Below are 18,208 nucleotides of genomic sequence, written 5' to 3'. Positions count from 1 at the left end.
ACATTCATGGGATACTACTGCGCATGCGTGACATGACATGTATGTGTTTTGTGTATATGTGTAACATTCATGGGTATGTGTTTTTTGGACATGTGTGAGTGAAGTATTTTCAAAGATAGTTAGACAGAATAGAAAGAGGTGTGAGTCGGTCGGTCGGTCGGTCGTACATTAACTTAATATAATATAGAGGATTTAATTTAAAAAAAATTTTTTTTTTTGAAAAAGTGTCAATCTGTTTTTCAAAAATTTTTTATCCGACTTTCACAGTTTAAAATTTTTTTGGAAAAATTTATATCACAATACGATTAATTAATTTAGATTCTACATTGAATAGAGATTGAAACAAGACCAAGAACGCTAAAAAAAGTTAATTAGTTTTCGAGAAATTAAAAAGTTACGAAAAGCATGCAAAATGCAGTATTTTTTCTGTATCTGACAGAATAGTAAACGAAAATTCTTCGATCAGGTGTCAGTCTTTTTATAATTTCATTAGCTGTCAGGAAAAAAATACGAAAAATTTTTGCCATTCTTATTTTCTACGTTTTAAGCATTTTTCCACTCATGAAAAAAGGGACGTCCTGATACTCATGGACGGTAGTATATATGGGGCATTCCACGCCAAGTCGGACACCTTTTGACTTTTGCATCTCCGATTTTTTTCAAATATTTTTTTTCTTTTAGTGCTCGTTGAAATGAGCTACCATGATTTTTTTCAAATTTTTTCATCAAGCGGTTTAAGAGATACAGGTTTTTGAAAAATCACGTTTTTTACGTAAATTTTTTTCTGAAATGCTTAAACTCGGACAAAAATTGATCAATTTTGACGTTCGATATATGAAAATTTTTGTTTTTACACGGAGTTTTTGATAAAAATATTAAAAATTTTTTTTTTAAATTTACCAAAAAAATTTTAAATTTTAAAAATAAAATTTAATTTTTAAGAATGTATGTATCGATCGATTTTTTTCAAAATTTTTTGTAAGAAACTGGTACTAAATTAAGAATTTTTAAGCCTAGTCTGATGATGGGCAAACGATGGGATCTATTTGTTTCTGATTTTTCAATTTTTATATTTATAGCTAAAAGTATGAAAAATGAATTACAAGACGTTCAGGATATTAATTACTTTATTGTAATTTTGAGAAAGCATATTCATATGTAGAAAAACATTTAATTTCGTGACCGTTTAAATATTTTAAAGGTTTGAGATGTAGCGGATGAACGCACAATGAAATCTTAAGACGTGAACTTATAACAAAACAATGAGATAGAAGAGGACAGGAGCTTTGTCTGTCCTTCTCTATCGCATTCTTACGATAATTCATTCATTTTTCATACTTTTAGCTATAAATATAAAAATTGAAAAATCAGAAACAAATAGATCCCATCGTTTGCCCATCATCAGACTATGCTTAAAAATTCTTAATTTAGTACCAGTTTCTCACAAAAAATTTTGAAAAAAATCGATCGATACATACATTCTTAAAAATTAAATTTTATTTTTAAAATTTAAATTTTTTTTGGTAAATTTAAAAAAAAAATTTTTTAATATTTTTATCAAAAACTCCGTGTAAAAACAAAAATTTTCATATATCGAACGTCAAAATTGATCAATTTTTGTCCGAGTTTAAGCATTTCAGAAAAAAATTTACGTAAAAAACGTGATTTTTCAAAAACCTGTATCTCTTAAACCGCTTGATGAAAAAATTTGAAAAAAATCATGGTAGCTCATTTCAACGAGCACTAAAAGAAAAAAAATATTTGAAAAAAATCGGAGATGCAAAAGTCAAAAGGTGTCCGACTTGGCGTGGAATGCCCCATATATATATATATTATATCTACCTATATTACAAAAAGATATCGCCGCCGCCGCTGTTTCAAGATTCTGTAAGGGCGCCCTATCCCGAAGGGGACGTCAAAATTGACCTATTTTTTGACCTATAGGTCGAAAAGAGGATAAATAACGGCCTCACATTACGTTAAAATATATGTCTAATTTGACCTATTTTTTGACCTATAGGTCAAAAAGAGGATAAATAACGGCCTCACATTACGTTAATATAGGTCAATTTTGAGGGCAGCTTTGACCTAGGCGTCAAAATTTGACCAAGAATTCCCGCTACCCTCAAAATTTAGGTCAAGTTTGAGGGCAGCTTTGACATAGACGTCAAAATTTGTCAAACAATTTCCGCGCGCAGACTTAATGATGAGGTGAAGTTTGGCATCTGACCTAACAATGTAAGGTAATTTTAAAATGGTGTTTGCTCTTACACCTATAATTTTGACCTAATTTTGACGTTTTATTTTTACTCTCTCATTTAGTTACGTCATAATCTATGTGTAATTTGACTTTTATTTAACTACAACTTAAAAAGGGACAATAAAGGACAATAAACGTATCTATGATACGTCAAAATCTATGTAAAATTTGACGCCTTTTTAACCTATAGGTTAAAATGGGTCAAAATATATGTCAAAGTTTAATCTAATTTTTGACATATATATAAAAAAGGTCCATAACGATTATTACATTACGTCAAAATCTATGTGTATTTTATCATGTATTGTATGCAATTTATTAAGATGCATTGATATTAAGAAAAAATTACTTTAAATTTATAAAAATTAAAATAAATATAAAAATAGAGATAGGGGGTTGGCGCGCGAAGCGCGCAGGGGGGCGACGCCCCCCTAGTATGTATATATATATGTGACGCTCCACGAGAAAAGGGACCTTATGACAAGAGTAAATAAGGTCCCTTTTTTCGTGGAGCGTCACATATATATATATATATATATCATTTCAAACTGTTTCACCGACAAAAAAAATCGCAGGAAGAGCGATTGTCCAATAAATTGTATTATATAAAAATTAAATTATTTGCAACATATTATACACTGATTCGAAAGAGAATTTCATGAACTTTCTATTACTATTTTTATTTTTTTTAAATTTCTCTGAATTTCATAGAAAAATTCCTGTTTGAAAGGTTAAACTCTTAATATCTCAAAACACGACTTCGTCGATTTTTATCAATATTATATGAAAATAAAGCTTAACTTTTCTAGTTTCCATTCCCGTATAATATATTATGGACATTTAATGGGATCAATAGGAAAAAAATTGTTTAAAAAATGTGTTTTTGAAAAGTACTCTCTAAATCGGAATAAGTGAAATTTCACTTATTTTAAGTGAATATTCACTTATTCCATGTTTCAAATTTCTTCCACGTAGAATAAGTGAATATTCACTTATTAATAAGTTAATTATATTCACTTATGAATAAGTGAATATTCAATTATGAGATAAGTGAATACTCAGACATTAAGAAGTGAATGTAAATAAATAATCAGGAACAATATTATATAAAATAAAAATTTATTTACTATCAACTATTTAACACTCTCTTCTCTTCTCATTATCAGTCTGAAACTTATAAACATATCAATTTTTCAACTTTTTTAAGCTAAATTCCCAAACCGTCACCCATCTTAATACACGGAAAAAAAAAGTTCACGAATCTCTCGTGAACTAGTATATCACTTTTGGATGGGACACAAAATTCTTGAAAATCAACAAACACAGTTCGTCAAAATTTCATCAACTCCTTCACTAGAAACATAGTACGGTTTCCGAACTTTTCGTCAAAGTTAACGAAAAATTCGTGAACTTTTAAAAAATTCTAAAAACAAGAAAAAATAATTTCCAGACACTACTTTTTTATAGTATTTCACTTTATTTGATAACTTGACGCCTATTACGCATCCAACTACACAGAATACACAATTTTATCGCCATTAAAATTCGTAATTCGCTTCACGGGATTCGAACCTAGTACCTATACCCAATAACATAATATTTCTAACAACTAACCGCCACGGCTAAATCTAGATACACTGTCCTTCGACAAACGAAACGATTAGCTTTGTCTGATGTAAAACTCAGGACCGTGCAAAGTAGAAAAAGTCCCTTATCGTAACTTTTAATTCATTTTATGAATTATTTGTTTCAAAAAGGAAATTAGCAAACAAAAATATTCACTAAGTAATAAAAAACACTGATTCTAAATAATAACTTTCATCAAAGAATTTTCCCGAATGTAAACACCGATGACACCGACTGAATGATGAATGCTTGATCAGCCATATTTGATGCGCATTACGAACTGCGCATACTACTGACACTCGCGAGTTCACGATTTTTTCGTGAACTTGTACCTCTACTTTTGACGAACTACTCTTCATTAACAGTTCATCAAAAATTCATTAACTTTGTTTCAGTTTTTCGTTGACGTTCGCCATTTCTAATCAAAAGTGAATGAAAATTTTAAAATTTTGTGTCCCATCCAAAAGTGATATACTAGTTCACGAGAGATTCGTGAACTTTTTTTTTCCGTGTATTAACCGCAAGCAATGTCGCTTAACTTTGATGATCAACGAGAAACACTACAATGCCACTTAATAAGTTGCCTTATACTCATAGAAAATTATTGGGTGATACTTATAAAGAGTTAGTTTATTGTGTTCTACTTTAACGTTTTGTTTAAGATTTCTCTTATTATATATATGTATATAAATACTTAGTAAATAAAAAGTTAGTTATTAGATTACTGTTAATATAATATTTAACTGAATATTTTTTAAAAATTTTATTAAATTTTAAATGACAATTTTTATAATTAAATAAAATAAAAAATTTCTAATATATTAACTGAAATGATAAAAACATTGTTTTTAAACATTTAAAAGTAGGTATAAATAATAAATTGTAATATAATGTGCAGATGAATTTCTTTTTAACTAAATATTTCACTTATACATAAGTGCGGATTTCACTTATTGATAAGTGAAAACAAGTTCACACATAAAAAAGTGAATATTTCACTTATGTATAAGTAGATTCTACTTATTAATAAGTGAGAAAAAGGTTCACACATAAAAAAAGTGAAAATTTCACTTATTCAAATTTAGAGAGTATGACAAGTGGCACGAAGTTAAATGGGTTAGAATTTAACTTCGTACCATTTGTCAAGTTTTTCAAAAATTTGCGAATTCACTGAAAAAAGAGTATTCTATTTTTAAGTATATTATATTTTTAAAGAAATATTCTACATTATATTCTTATCGAAGAAAGAAATATTCTTGTTTTGAGAATACCTTCTTAGCAAGTTAAGAAAATATACTTACGATAGAGCGTGCTGCGGTCGCCATAACGCGTCTTCGATTTCTCATTCATTTCATTGGTTTTATGGTGTGTGCGACGCAGTGTTGAATTTTAATTAATCTTGTGTGTTTTTTTATTAAAAATGAATCCAGTGACAGAGTGGCTTAATAATAATGGATAACAGGAACTGATTGACATATTTGAATGTGAGTGTATTTAGTTATTAACAAAATCTACTAACTTATTAGTCATGCTTTCTCAAAAGAGAGGTTAGATTTGGAATTTTTGCAGAGTGTCTATTTGGCCCGTCAGCGGGCTTTTAGTATTTGTCCCGTCAGATAACAAATTGGCTGTAATTAATAATAATAAATTATTTAGATTATTATTATTATTACTATTTTTAAAAATGGATTTATTTAATTATTATTTAAAGTATTATTTACGTAAATTTGACAGGTAATGTATATTTTAACCTCAAAGTAAAGATACAAGAGATACATTCTTGCGAAAGAATTTTATTAAAACTATTGAAAAAATTGAATTGTTTCAAAGAATTATTAAAATCTTTTGAAAATCAATTAATTTAAAAAAAAGAGTTTAAGCCTATTTAATTTTGTTAAAATTCTATTAAAAGTAATTGAATTCCTCCGATGAATTTTAGATCTTGTGGAAAATTTCAATTTTAGCGACCAAAATTACAATTTTTGAAAAGAATGGAATTCGGAAAAGAGTTTTGTTATTTATAAAGACAATTGTGATTTTAAAGAGAATTTTTTTTAATTTTTGAACATAATTTAATTTATACGAACAATTTTATTACTTTTGAAAATAATTGAATTTCTGCAATCATTTGTAATTTCTCTAAAATTCTTCATATTATATTGTACAATTTGCAGATTTTTCGTCTTTTTTCAATCAAATTATACAGACCTTTTTTTTTAAAAATGACTTTTACGGACTTCAAGCAAATTTACAGACCTAGTTCGAGCCCTGTAAATAATATTAAATTCATTTGTGAAATTATATTGAAATAGTAGATTTTTAAAGTAATTGAATTTCAGAAAATTTAATTATTTGTAAAAATAATTGATTATTTGCGAAAAATTAGTTTAAAATTTTTGAAAATAATTCAATCCTTTCAAAGAATTTTATTAAAATTTTTGAGGATAATTTTCTTTTTTTAACAATCAGCGAAGTTAATGTAGTGCAAATTTAAAAAAAAGAGAATAAGTAGCTTTTAGTGTCACAAATCTAAAAAAGTATACAAGTTGTAGCAAATCGTATAAAAAGTAGTAAATAGTATATTTTAGTAGATACACGGAAAGAAAATGTCTAAAGAATATTCTAATATATTATAGAAAAGTTTGACAAGATGAACAATTTATAATATTTATTTGATTTCCTGAAAATTATTTCAAGATGTCTAAGAAACTTTATGTTGCGTATGATAAAACGTTTGAAATGTATTAAAAAAATTATAGATTATAAATATTCTCATATAATAGAAAAAATGTTTTTAATTGTCGTAAAATTATTATTATATTTTTTGAAACTATCAATATACAGAAGTAAAATTATTTTAATACTTATAAGAAAGATGAGTTCAGATGTGTATTCCAGACAAGTTTAAAAAATTACTATACTGTATGAAATATTTTGAAGAATCGCGCACGCGTCAGTTGCGCAGTAGTCTGCTGCGCATACATTTTCACAGTGAGAATGTCTTCTAGTATCGAAGGACCACCTGCAGCGTGCGTTGCGTAGCTAGTTGGTTAGGGTTGCGTTCTATTAATATTAGGGTTGTGCGTTCGATTCCAGTCGTTAGTAGATTTTCTGTTAGGTAGACTATCATTAAGTATAAATAAATGTTCAGAGTTTATAGTATATGAATTCTGGGTGCAATATCAAGATACGTGGTGCTTTAAAAAAATTTAAAAACTAAAAGGTAAACTATATAAATTTTTTTAAAATAAATTTTCTGTATGATAAGTTATTATACATTTCATTGTCAGGTTTTACATTTATATACAGTATAGTAATTTACTTTATATTGATTCAACATATTTACTATACTGTATTAAGAATCTTTCAATGAATGTAAGGATTAAATATTTCATAGAAAGGCTTTGTATTTTAAAACAGTATTGTAATTTATTTCATATTGATCCAAATTTTATTCATATTTGTCTTTATTTTCTTTAACCTGTATTGTAATTGTTATGAATATTAATTAGAGATACAGTATTGAAACATTTTTAAAAAGTAACTCTTGTCCAACTTTTTAATACAAACATTAAAATATTCTTTAGACTTTTTCTTTCCGTGTAAGTCAGAAGCCTGTCAAATTTACGTAAATAATACTTTTAATAATAATTAAATTAATCTATTTGTAAAAATAGTAATAATAATAATCTAAATAATCTATTGTTACCTTTGTCTTAAACATAGAATTTAAGTTAGAATCGTCAATTTTGTATTTGTTTGTTTTTGTTAATATAACCAAAAACTGTGATTTTATCATTTTATTTAATTATTTTACATACAAAAGACAGAAGAGTCACAACTGTCTTCGGGATTACAATTTGAATGTTTTTCTTATGAATTAAGAACCTTTTTGTAATTACAAAATAAATTGTTTAACATGAATAAGTTGTTCAATCTATTTTTCTTATTATTATTAATATAATTTTGACCGACCAAATTTTATTATAATAAAAAATATTGTTATTAGACAATTCTATCCACAATTTTGTTTCGGATAAATTTATTTTAAAAAATAAATATTTTTTTAACTCAAAAAATATTTTGATTATATCAAATAGTTTTATCAAATTTCATATTTTTGACATATATTATAATTCCAAAATTATGTCTATTTAATTGAAAATTTATTACTTAGATTATAAATGAAAAAAATTATTTCCAGAAACCCAAAAATATTATGTGCTTATAAATTCAAGAATATAATATTCTTAATATTATAGAAGAAGAACGAATATTATAGAAGTATAATATTATACTTAAGAAGTACGACTTAATACGTTAAGAACATATTCTCGTAAGAGATTTTTAGAATATATTCTTACTTAAAGCATATTCCCTACTTACAATAAGAAAATATTCTAGCCGCCCATTTAAGTGGCGAATATTCTTACGTCAAGTAGAATATTCTTAAAGTTAGAATACTCTTTTTTCAGTGTTTAAATAATTTTTTTTTCTATTAATCCCATTAAATTTACATAATATATTATACAAGAATGGAAACTAGAAAAGTTAAGCTCTATTTTCATATAATTTTGTTAAAAATCGACGAGGGGGTGTTCCTTACTGAAAATTCTCACATGGGATCTTACGTGGGTTCTTATACAAAAACCTGTATAAAATTCCAGAGCCCACGTAAGAATCCACATGGGATCCCATGTAAAAGCACATGTACTCTCTAAATCTGAATATGTGAAATTTCACTTATTGTACGTTATAAGTCGTCCTCTCGATCAATAAGTGCATATACACTTATAAATAAGTGAATTTTTCACTTATTCTGAGTGAAATTTCACTTATTATAAGTGTATATGCACTTATTGATCGAGAGGACGACTTATAACGTACAAATATGTGAATTTTCACATATTTAGATTTAGAGAGTATATTTGGGACACGATTTGGAGCAGGATTTCATGTGGGAATTTGAGTTTGTGTATCTACATAAAAATCGTCATGGATTCCTATAATCCTATGTGAGAATACATATAGGATTTCATATGGGATTTCATATGGGTTTTCATGTTACATATATAAGATTTCACATAGGATTTCACAAAAGATTTGATATGTGATTACATTAGGCATACATTGTGAGAATTTTCAAAGGATTAAAAATTATTTAATTAAAAATTAAATAATAAATTGTATTAGCATTTCAAATCATCAGTAAGAAAAAAAATTCGATAATTTAAAACACTTCTTCTGAGCTATATAAACTCTCACACGGAGAGAGATTCTGATGTTTTAATATTTCGTATTATTATATTAGTATTTAGTAAAACCGATTGCAATTTGGGGAAATCATGTACATTTATGAATTAATATTACCATTTTTAAGAAAGTTTATAATCAAATTATAACTTTGTATTATTCTGAAGTAATAGAAATTGAAATGGTCAATAAGAAATTTTTATATTATAAGTAAGAAAGTATGCAATAGTAAAAAGTATTACCAGATGATCATACTAAATACTATCGAAGAATTACATAAATTGTTAATTTAGTAATGAATAGTATTATCGACTATAATAAAAATTATGACCAGCCTTGTAGCAGGCCATAGCAGGCTATGGGCTGACGTCAGGCTGACGTAGAGCGGTTACGAAGCTGTCCGAGATTAGCCGAATATTCCAGTCGAGCAGTACCGAAATTATCCGAATTATCCCAACTAATAGGAAATCTTTAGAATAATGTCCACAACATATATCAATAGTTGATTTTCTTTTTCCGTTTAATTCTGAATTTGAATAAATCATTGAGTCAAAAAACGCTATTTGGTGCACAAAATAGGCCAAGTTGACGGTATGTAATAAAAAATAACGTTAAAAAATCAAAAACATTAAATAAATTGAAACTTCTTTTAAAAAGTGATTTTTCTCAAAACCAAAGTTATCGATTTTCGATTTTTTCCTTTCATTACAATCCCTGATATTAAGGAAATTTTTCCCACTTATGCTAAATAGGTGGTCTTTTGGGTTTAAATGATATTTAAAATTATGTCAGTCGTTGAACAGTTTTATTCACTTGCTAGAAAATTAACGACTGACATAATTTTAAATATCATTTTAACCCTAAAAAACACCACATTGTCATAAATTGGAAAAATTTCTTTATTCATCAGAGGTTCTAATATAAGAAAAAAATCGATTACTTCGGTTTTGAGAAAAGTCACTTTTTAGAAGAAATTTCAATTTATTGAATGTTTTTGATTTTTTAACGTTATTTTTTATTACATATTTGAAATATTTAACGCATTAACGCCCACCAGGACGCAAAATGTACCATGATTTCACGACTCTTATTTTGTATGAAATAATTAGTTAAAAATTTTAGGAAATACCATTTCCGACGTCGCTCTTTCTGAATATGAAGCTAAAATTTGTTTATAATTATCTCAAAAAAATTTATAACAATTTTATTGCAAAAAACACACTTTTTACGAAAAAAAAATTTTTCAATTATTATTTTGACATGGAAAACTAAAGAATATGGTCTCCAAAGCACGAAATATCGCGTCCTCGAACTCTCAGCTATAAAAATACATAATTACTTTTTTTTAATTCAAGATGGCGGATATGAAAATGGCCATTTTTCCAAAATGCAAAAGGCCGAAAAAAAATTTCGGGTAATTTTTTTCAAAAGTTATTAGATTTGCTTGAAAATGGTTATTCGGAGGTTTTGGGGTCGGTTATTACGAATCTGATGTTACTTTTTTAAAATTCAAAATGGCGGATCCAATATGGCGGACATATTTTTTAAAAAGTGATTGGATTTACTTGAAAATAGTTACTCGGTGTTTTTGGGTTCGCTGATTACGAATCTGATATCACTTTTTCGAAATTCAAAATGGCGGATCCAATATGACGGACAATTTTTTAAAAAGTGATTAAATTTGCTTGAAAATGGTTACTCGGAGGTTTTTTGGGTCGGTGATTACGAATCTGATGTTACTTTTTTAAAATTCAAAATGGCGGATCCAATATGGCGGACAATTTTTTAAAAAGTGATAAGATTCGCTTGAAAATAGTTACTCGGGGGTTTTTGGGGATGCTGATTACGAATCTGATGTTACTTTTTTAAAATTCAAAATGGCGGATCCAATATGGCGGACAATTTTTTAAAAAGTGATTAGATTCGCTTGAAAATAGTTACTCGGGGGTTTTTGGGGATGCTGATTACGAATCTGATGTCACTTTTTCAAATTTAAAAATGGTGGATCCAATATGGCGGACAATTTTTTAAAAAGTAATTGTATTTGCTTCAAAATGGTCGTTCGGCGGTTTTTGGGATGCTAATTACGAATCTGACTTCAGAACAATATTATGTTTATCCTCCACGTCCGTTAGCCGTCAACAAAATTCTATTGACGTTTCCCAGCTCTTACCACAAGGAGGTCGACGTGCAAAAAAGCTACTTTTGTATATTTTATTTTAAAAATTTTGTTTGTTTTTTTTTATTTAAAATTTTTTTTTTGATATTTAAATATTTTTTTAAGTAAATAATATAAAATCTTAATTCTGCTCTCTAAATCTGAATCAATGATAATTATGACACTTATATAATTATGACATTTTTTATACAATGATAAAAAAGAGACTAACACTACATGTGGTTTGATTGAAAACAAGTGACGCACATATGTATGCCACATTGAAAGCACAATTTTTGTGTCCTTTTGTTGCACTTTGCATGATAGTGGCAATATTTTTCAAGGCATCCAAAAAAAAAATATTTTAAATAAAATAAAAAAGTGGCTTTTTTGCACGTCGACCTCCTTGTGGTAAGAGCTGGGCAACGTCAATAAAATTTTGTTGACGGTTAACGGACGTGTAGAATTTTTATGCATTTTTATGTAGATACACAAACTTAAATTCCCACACGAATTCCTGCTCCAAATCGTGTCCCAAATATACATGTGCTTTTACATGGGATCCCATGTGGATTCTTACGTGGGCTCTGGGATTTTATACAGGTTTTTGTATAAGAACCCACGTAAGATCCCATGTAGGATCTCATGTGAAAATTTTCAGTAGGGTTTTCAGATATTAAGAGTTTAACCTTTCAAACAGGAATTTCTCAATGAAATTCAGAGAAATTTTAAAAAATAAAAATAGCAATAGAAAGTTCATGAAATTCTCTTTCGAATCAGTGTATAATATGTTGCAAATAATTAAATTTTTATATAATAAAATTTATTAGAAAATCGCTCTCCTTGCGATTGTTATTTGTCGGTGAAACGGTTTTGTAGTACACTGAAAAAAATAATATCCAGGATGTGCTTTTTACTCAGTCAATTTTTGCCTAAAAACAAAAGCAATACACGTAAAGCAATTGCTTTTGTTCAAAAGCAAAAATGGCCTGAGTAAAAAGCACATTATGCCCAAATTTTTTTTCAGTGTATGAACATGGTCCATACTTAAAAAGCACGCCGCTGTTTATACTCGATTTGTAGGAATCTATGCTAAAATTAGATCGTATGCATTAACCACATCGTTCTGGTCAAACTAAAAAATGAATGACAACCATGTTCAAAAGCAAACTAGAATAATAACTACTTCAATGAATTCGGACGAATTAAAGGTTCGGCAGTTCAATAGAGCCTTGTCGAATTCAATAGAATTAAAACATAGTTCCAATTCGTATTTGCGCAAAGCAGGATTCACGTAACCTTGCGGCAAAATTTCTGCAATGTTATCAATAAATGTTAGCAATGTTTCTGATTTGTTGCTACAAGCTTGAAATGCCCCACCTTCATAAGATTTCACGGAATGGTTACCGTGCATGGCAACATTATCATGCAATATTGCAGTAATGTTACTTGAAATTTGTGCGTTAATATTGTTGCTCCAAGATTGTAGCAATATTGCAAAAGAAAATGGAAAAAATTTAAATATTTTTTAAAACTTTTCAACAAAATTGAAACAACAATATCACTGAGAAAAATAGACATGGCAGAATTTCATGAAATAGAATGGTCGTTAAACATACTTTTTCAGGGTGTCCAACGATTCTTTAAAAAAAATTCAAGGACTTTTCAAGGTTTTCAAGGTCCAAAATAATTTTTTTCAAGGTTTATTTTTAGGGTACTAATTTTCAAAATATTTGTTATTTATAATTGAGTATAATAGAGTAAGTTCTGTTTATTAGTTTTCCTCAATAAGAGTATTGCAAGTAAATTTTTACTTACTCTCTAAATTTGAATTCATAAAAATGATTAGGGGAGGATGGGGCAAGGATAGTTAGGTAAGACCTTTTCGAATCTAGCGGCCAAACTTGAATATGTATCTGCAAACGGAAAGTATTTTTGGAAAGCCTGGTTATTTGACTATAATTTTGCTATACAATATTTTTCTGTAGATTCAAATCCCTACGAGATACGAATGAAAAAGTAAACAAAAATTTTTAACTATCCTTGCCCCAGCACCATAGTTAAAGAATCCTAATGTTATAAAAAATCAGTAAATTTTCGTTCTCTTTATTTTATTCGATTTAGACTATTCAATATTGATATCTGAAGTATAATAATAATTTATTTGTTCTATGGCTTATTAGCCAATACAAAGAGGTTGTCTCAGGTTAATATTTTAAAATCTAAATTACATGTTTTTTCATTTTTTCTAAAATAGTTTTCATAAAGATATATACATTTTTTACAGTGTTAATCTGCGGAGATTGTAATATATCCAAAAAAGCGTCCCTGATTCTATCTTCAATTGGTGAATGACTTATATATTTGATTCCCTCTTCTAAATAATGTGGGCATTTCATTACAATATGATAAAACAGATCTTCAGTTTCGATTCCGCAATCACCGCAGAATCCCGACACTTCCAACCCATATGTGTTTCTATTAATTGTTATTTTTAAACGAAATTTATTTAAAGGCCGAATTTGAGTTAATAATTTAATCAAATCTATAGACATTTTTAATTGTAAATATTTTTGCGGGCCTTTACACAGGGTTAGTTGTGGCAGAATTCGCAGTGATTCAGATTTACAAATTCGATTTAAATCCTCTGCAAATAATAAATTCTCATATTCTTCTATCCACATACATTTTTTTGATTGTAGATTATCGATCGTCAGAGATTCCCATTCAGGTTCCTCCCCTATAAGTTCGAACCAATGTCCCACTTGTTCGCACCTATTGAATTTTCTTAAGGTTTTTTTTTGAGCCAAACTTTTTAAACGTAGAAAACAAAGCTTAGGATAACGGTCATCGCCCATTAAAAGAATCTTTTCAATTATGTTCAGAGTTAACTTAAAAATAGCGACAGATAATTTAGGTAATCCCAATTCATGTCTCAACGCATAACCCGTGGTATTCATCGGTAATGATAATAGTTTTTTATAAAAAGACGTTTGTATCTTCTCGATTTCTTCCTGGTATCTTAAGCCCTAAACCTGTATTGCATAGAATGCAGTACTTTTGACTAAGCTTGTGAAGAGTTTGTTTACTGGGTCCCAGACTTTTAAATTTAATCTGTTAATCAGCGATACCGTCGCTCCCACAGCCAAGTTTCCTTTACTGAGAGCGGAGTTGGTGGCATTTATGAAAGTTCCAGAATTCGAAAATAATACGCCTAGATACTCATAGCTAGAGACCATCTCAACCTCTTGTTTATCATCATATAAGAATCGGCCATACTTATGATTATGCGCGTGACCTCCTTTTTTAAAAATAACAATTTGAGGTTTTTTTATATTAACTTCTAAAAAGTTTTTATCACAGTATTTCTTTAAAGCTCTTAGGATCTTTTTCATATTTACACACGAGTCTGCCACAATCGCGATATCATCTGCATAGGCAACTAAAATAATTTCAATTAAATGGTTTAATGACACCCCCCTGATTCCCTCCTCCTTCAAAAATTGTTCAAAATCAGCGATAAAAGCTGCAAACAGTAGCGGGCTTAAGACCTCCCCCTGTAAGACCCCTCTTGTTACGTTTATTTTTTTCGATATACCTCGCGAGTTTTTTACTGCTACATTGGCTTTATTATATAGATTTTTCAGTATATTTATTAATTTACTATTGGTTCCCATTCTATATAATTTTTCCCAGAGTAGGTCATGGGTCACCGAGGGAAATGCACCACGGAAATCCACCAAAAGTACAAAAAGTTTCCCCTTATCGAGTGACAGGCGGGACTGTATTAATGCATTAAGCGAAAATATATTATCTAAACAACTTCTATTTTTTCTAAATCCCGCCTGCCACTCTGGCAAAAGGTGACTCTCCTCCAACCACCCTCCAAATCGTTCCGCGAGTGTTTGCGTGAATACTTTTGAAATGCAATTCATTAACGCGATGAGACGGTAATTCGCCGGGTCCGTTTTGTCTCCCTTTTTGTAAATCATTCTAAGAAAAGTATCCCCGCACGTGATTGGTAGATCTTCTTTTTCCAATATTTTATTAAATAAACTAACTAGATAACCAATACAAACATCTGAAAGATTTTTTAAAAATTCATAGGGAATTCCATCCGGACCCGGGGATTTACCGTCTTTGCATTTTTTTAAACTCCATTTAATTTCCAGATATGTTATTTCTGCATCGAGCCGCGGATTACTACAAGTTAGGATCTCTGACGAGATATCTACCCGTTTCGGAAAGGTTGATTGGATATAGTTGTACCAATTATCTAAATCGATTCCATCCCCCGGGCTGCCACGATATCTAAAATTATTTATTAATTTCCAAAAAGTGGATGAGTCTCTCGCAAGAGTTATGTCATTTAGTATTCGGTTCTTATAGAATTCTTTTTTAGTTCTTTGCAAATTTTTATATTCTTTTTTTTCTCAATATACGCTACCACCAATGCCGCTATTTCAAAGTTGTTATTTTTACAAGTTTTTAATAAATCTTTTAACTCTTTTTTACATTTTATGCAATCGTTATCATACCATAATTTAGAACATCTTTTTTTACATTTTTTCTTGTCCTCATTCCTAGGCTAGTTGCCGTTTCGAGAATATGATTAACGATATTTCCTTCCATAATATTTACATCTGTAGATACAATATTTGTTGGGGGCTCACTCATAAATTGTTTATAATCGTTAAAGGAATCTTTTTTCCATTTCAGAGTTACATTTTCAATAATTTCATTGTTTTCCCCTGAGTCTTTAGTCAATTTTACTATAGCCGGAAAGTGATCCGAATTCGAATAAAAAGTGCGAACCTCAAGGTCAGTCACCCAGTCTAAACCTAGGAAATTTGTCCACACCAAGTCTATCGTAGATTTACCTAGTGCGTTAACAAATGTAAATTTCGAGGGACTGTCACTAATCGTTCTTCCATTCAAAACTATAAAGCCATTACTTTCCATTGATTCGACCAGTTTTATTCCCCTGCTATCCAGCTTTTTATCAAAGTTTAATCTATTTACATTTATTTTTAAATTATACGGTATTATATCATTATTCAATTGGTTTAAATTTGAAATTCTTGAATTAAAGTCCCCCCCTATGAAAAAAGGTAACTTTGGAAATTTATTTATTATACTAATTAATAGATCATCAAATTCTAATAGAAAAGAAATAATATCATTACTTGGAGAGATATAAACATTACCTATAATAAATTCAAATTCGCAAGTTATTAATTTGACAAAAATACATTCTTTAGATAAGTACAATGTTTCGTGTTTATATTTACGTCTGTTGAAGCCGATGAGGAGACCTCCCTTCGCTCTTCCCCTTGTCGCGGTCTTGATCGCCTCGCTGAAATCTACGGTGACGTCATCCAGGTGATTCAGTACTTTTGTTGTCGGATCATTTATGAACCATGTTTCACTCAAACAAAAGATATCAGCATTGTTGATTAAAAGTACCAAATCCGAAAAATTGTGCAGGCCCCTGGCATTCCAGAAAAATATTTTGGTGGGTTGCTCTTTTTCTTGGCGCTATTCCAGTTTATTTTGAGTCTTCTTTTGCGAAGAGATGTTATTTGTGCAGTAATCTTTAATCGATTTATCCGTATTTAAGCTTTTAGTCTTCTTTGTGATTTTCCTCTCAGAAGACGATAAAGATCCGGAGGGTCTTTCTCTTTTGCGATTGATTGTGGATGTAGCTGAGACTAAAGATTCATCACTATCCCCATTGGATCCTAGGTCATCGCCGAGATTTACTTGACTAGGAAAAAAGTAATTTTGAATGGCTGTCATGTCGTACGAGACATTATCCATAATAATTTTTAGATCCTTTAATAATTGCCGTTTTTCCTTGCTGTTCCATAAGGGTCTTAGCCTCTTTAAGATTGTTGTATTCCATTTTCCTTTTTTCTCGAAGTTCCTTCGTCATGTCGTTTGCGAAGCCAACGTTCTGATTTCGGAAGTTTTTTGCCTTCTGGAAAATGGTTGTTTTAACATTTTTATCTTTGAAGGAGACAAGGATAGGTCATGATCCCACTTGGTTTCCTAATCGTCTCACACTGGTGATCTCACTTTCAAGGATTTTCACTTCAGCTTTATCGAAGATTAACTTCACTGTCTTGAGAAGATTAGCGTTTTCCTCTGCACTGTCTTTCACTTTGAACAAAATTAAATTATTTGCTCTTTCTTTATTTAAAAGGTAGTCAATTTTCGATTCACACACCGTTACTTTATCCCATAGGAATTTATTTTTATTTTCCAATTCACTATATTATTGACTATTTCAATTTCTATTACTTCAGAATAATACAAAGTTATAATTTGATTATAAACTTTCTTAAAAATGGTAATATTAATTCATAAATGTACATGATTTCCCCAAATTGCAATCGGTTTTACTAAATACTAATATAATAATACGAAATATTAAAACATCAGAATCTCTCTCCGTGTGAGAGTTTATATAGCTCAGAAGAAGTGTTTTAAATTATCGAATTTTTTTTCTTACTGATGATTTGAAATGCTAATACAATTTATTATTTAATTTTTAATTAAATAATTTTTAATCCTTTGAAAGATATCTGAAGTATTAACAATATGTTTTGAACATTTTCTGAATTTTAATTATTGCATTAAAATTTGTCTGAACTTGAATCTCAGTTTTAACCAATTTTCTTCAGACAACTAGCAATTTCTTGGTCAATAAGCTTTGTTTTCCGTATATAATTACGCACCATTGTGTGTATCAACCTAAAAAGAACAATTAAACATTTTTTTTAAATTTGCAGTCGCATTAGCAGGATTCTTCCGTGCCAAACTAGCTCTAACTATTCTTGACCCATGGGGGAGTAAGGAACCCATATTTCAATTATTCCTAAATTTTGTGGAACAACGTGAATTTAATT

The 18,208-nt window shown here is 29.2% G+C and overlaps 1 protein-coding gene across 4 annotated transcripts in view; it reads right to left on the bottom strand.

The window, feature by feature from the left end:
* Nucleotides 1-18,208, bottom strand: part of LOC122503292 (fibroblast growth factor receptor substrate 2) — a 102,066-nt gene that overhangs the window by 72,351 nt on the left and 11,507 nt on the right. Inside the window, exon 1 of one of the 4 annotated variants that reach the window (XM_043613772.1) lies at nt 5,188-5,458. The exons of the other annotated variants lie outside the window; for them this stretch is intronic. Within the exon in view, the coding sequence (XP_043469707.1) occupies nt 5,188-5,232 (45 nt within the window). The 5' untranslated portion in view covers nt 5,233-5,458. Of the gene's footprint in view, nt 1-5,187; nt 5,459-18,208 lie in introns of those variants that run through there. 4 annotated transcript variants of the gene reach the window in all.

Source organism: Leptopilina heterotoma, unplaced genomic scaffold (assembly GCF_015476425.1).
Source record: "Leptopilina heterotoma isolate Lh14 unplaced genomic scaffold, ASM1547642v1 Lhet_256, whole genome shotgun sequence".
Lineage (NCBI taxonomy): Eukaryota > Metazoa > Arthropoda > Insecta > Hymenoptera > Figitidae > Leptopilina > Leptopilina heterotoma.
The sequence above is the reverse complement of the archived record's forward strand: the minus strand, read 5'-3'. Positions and strand labels throughout refer to the sequence as shown.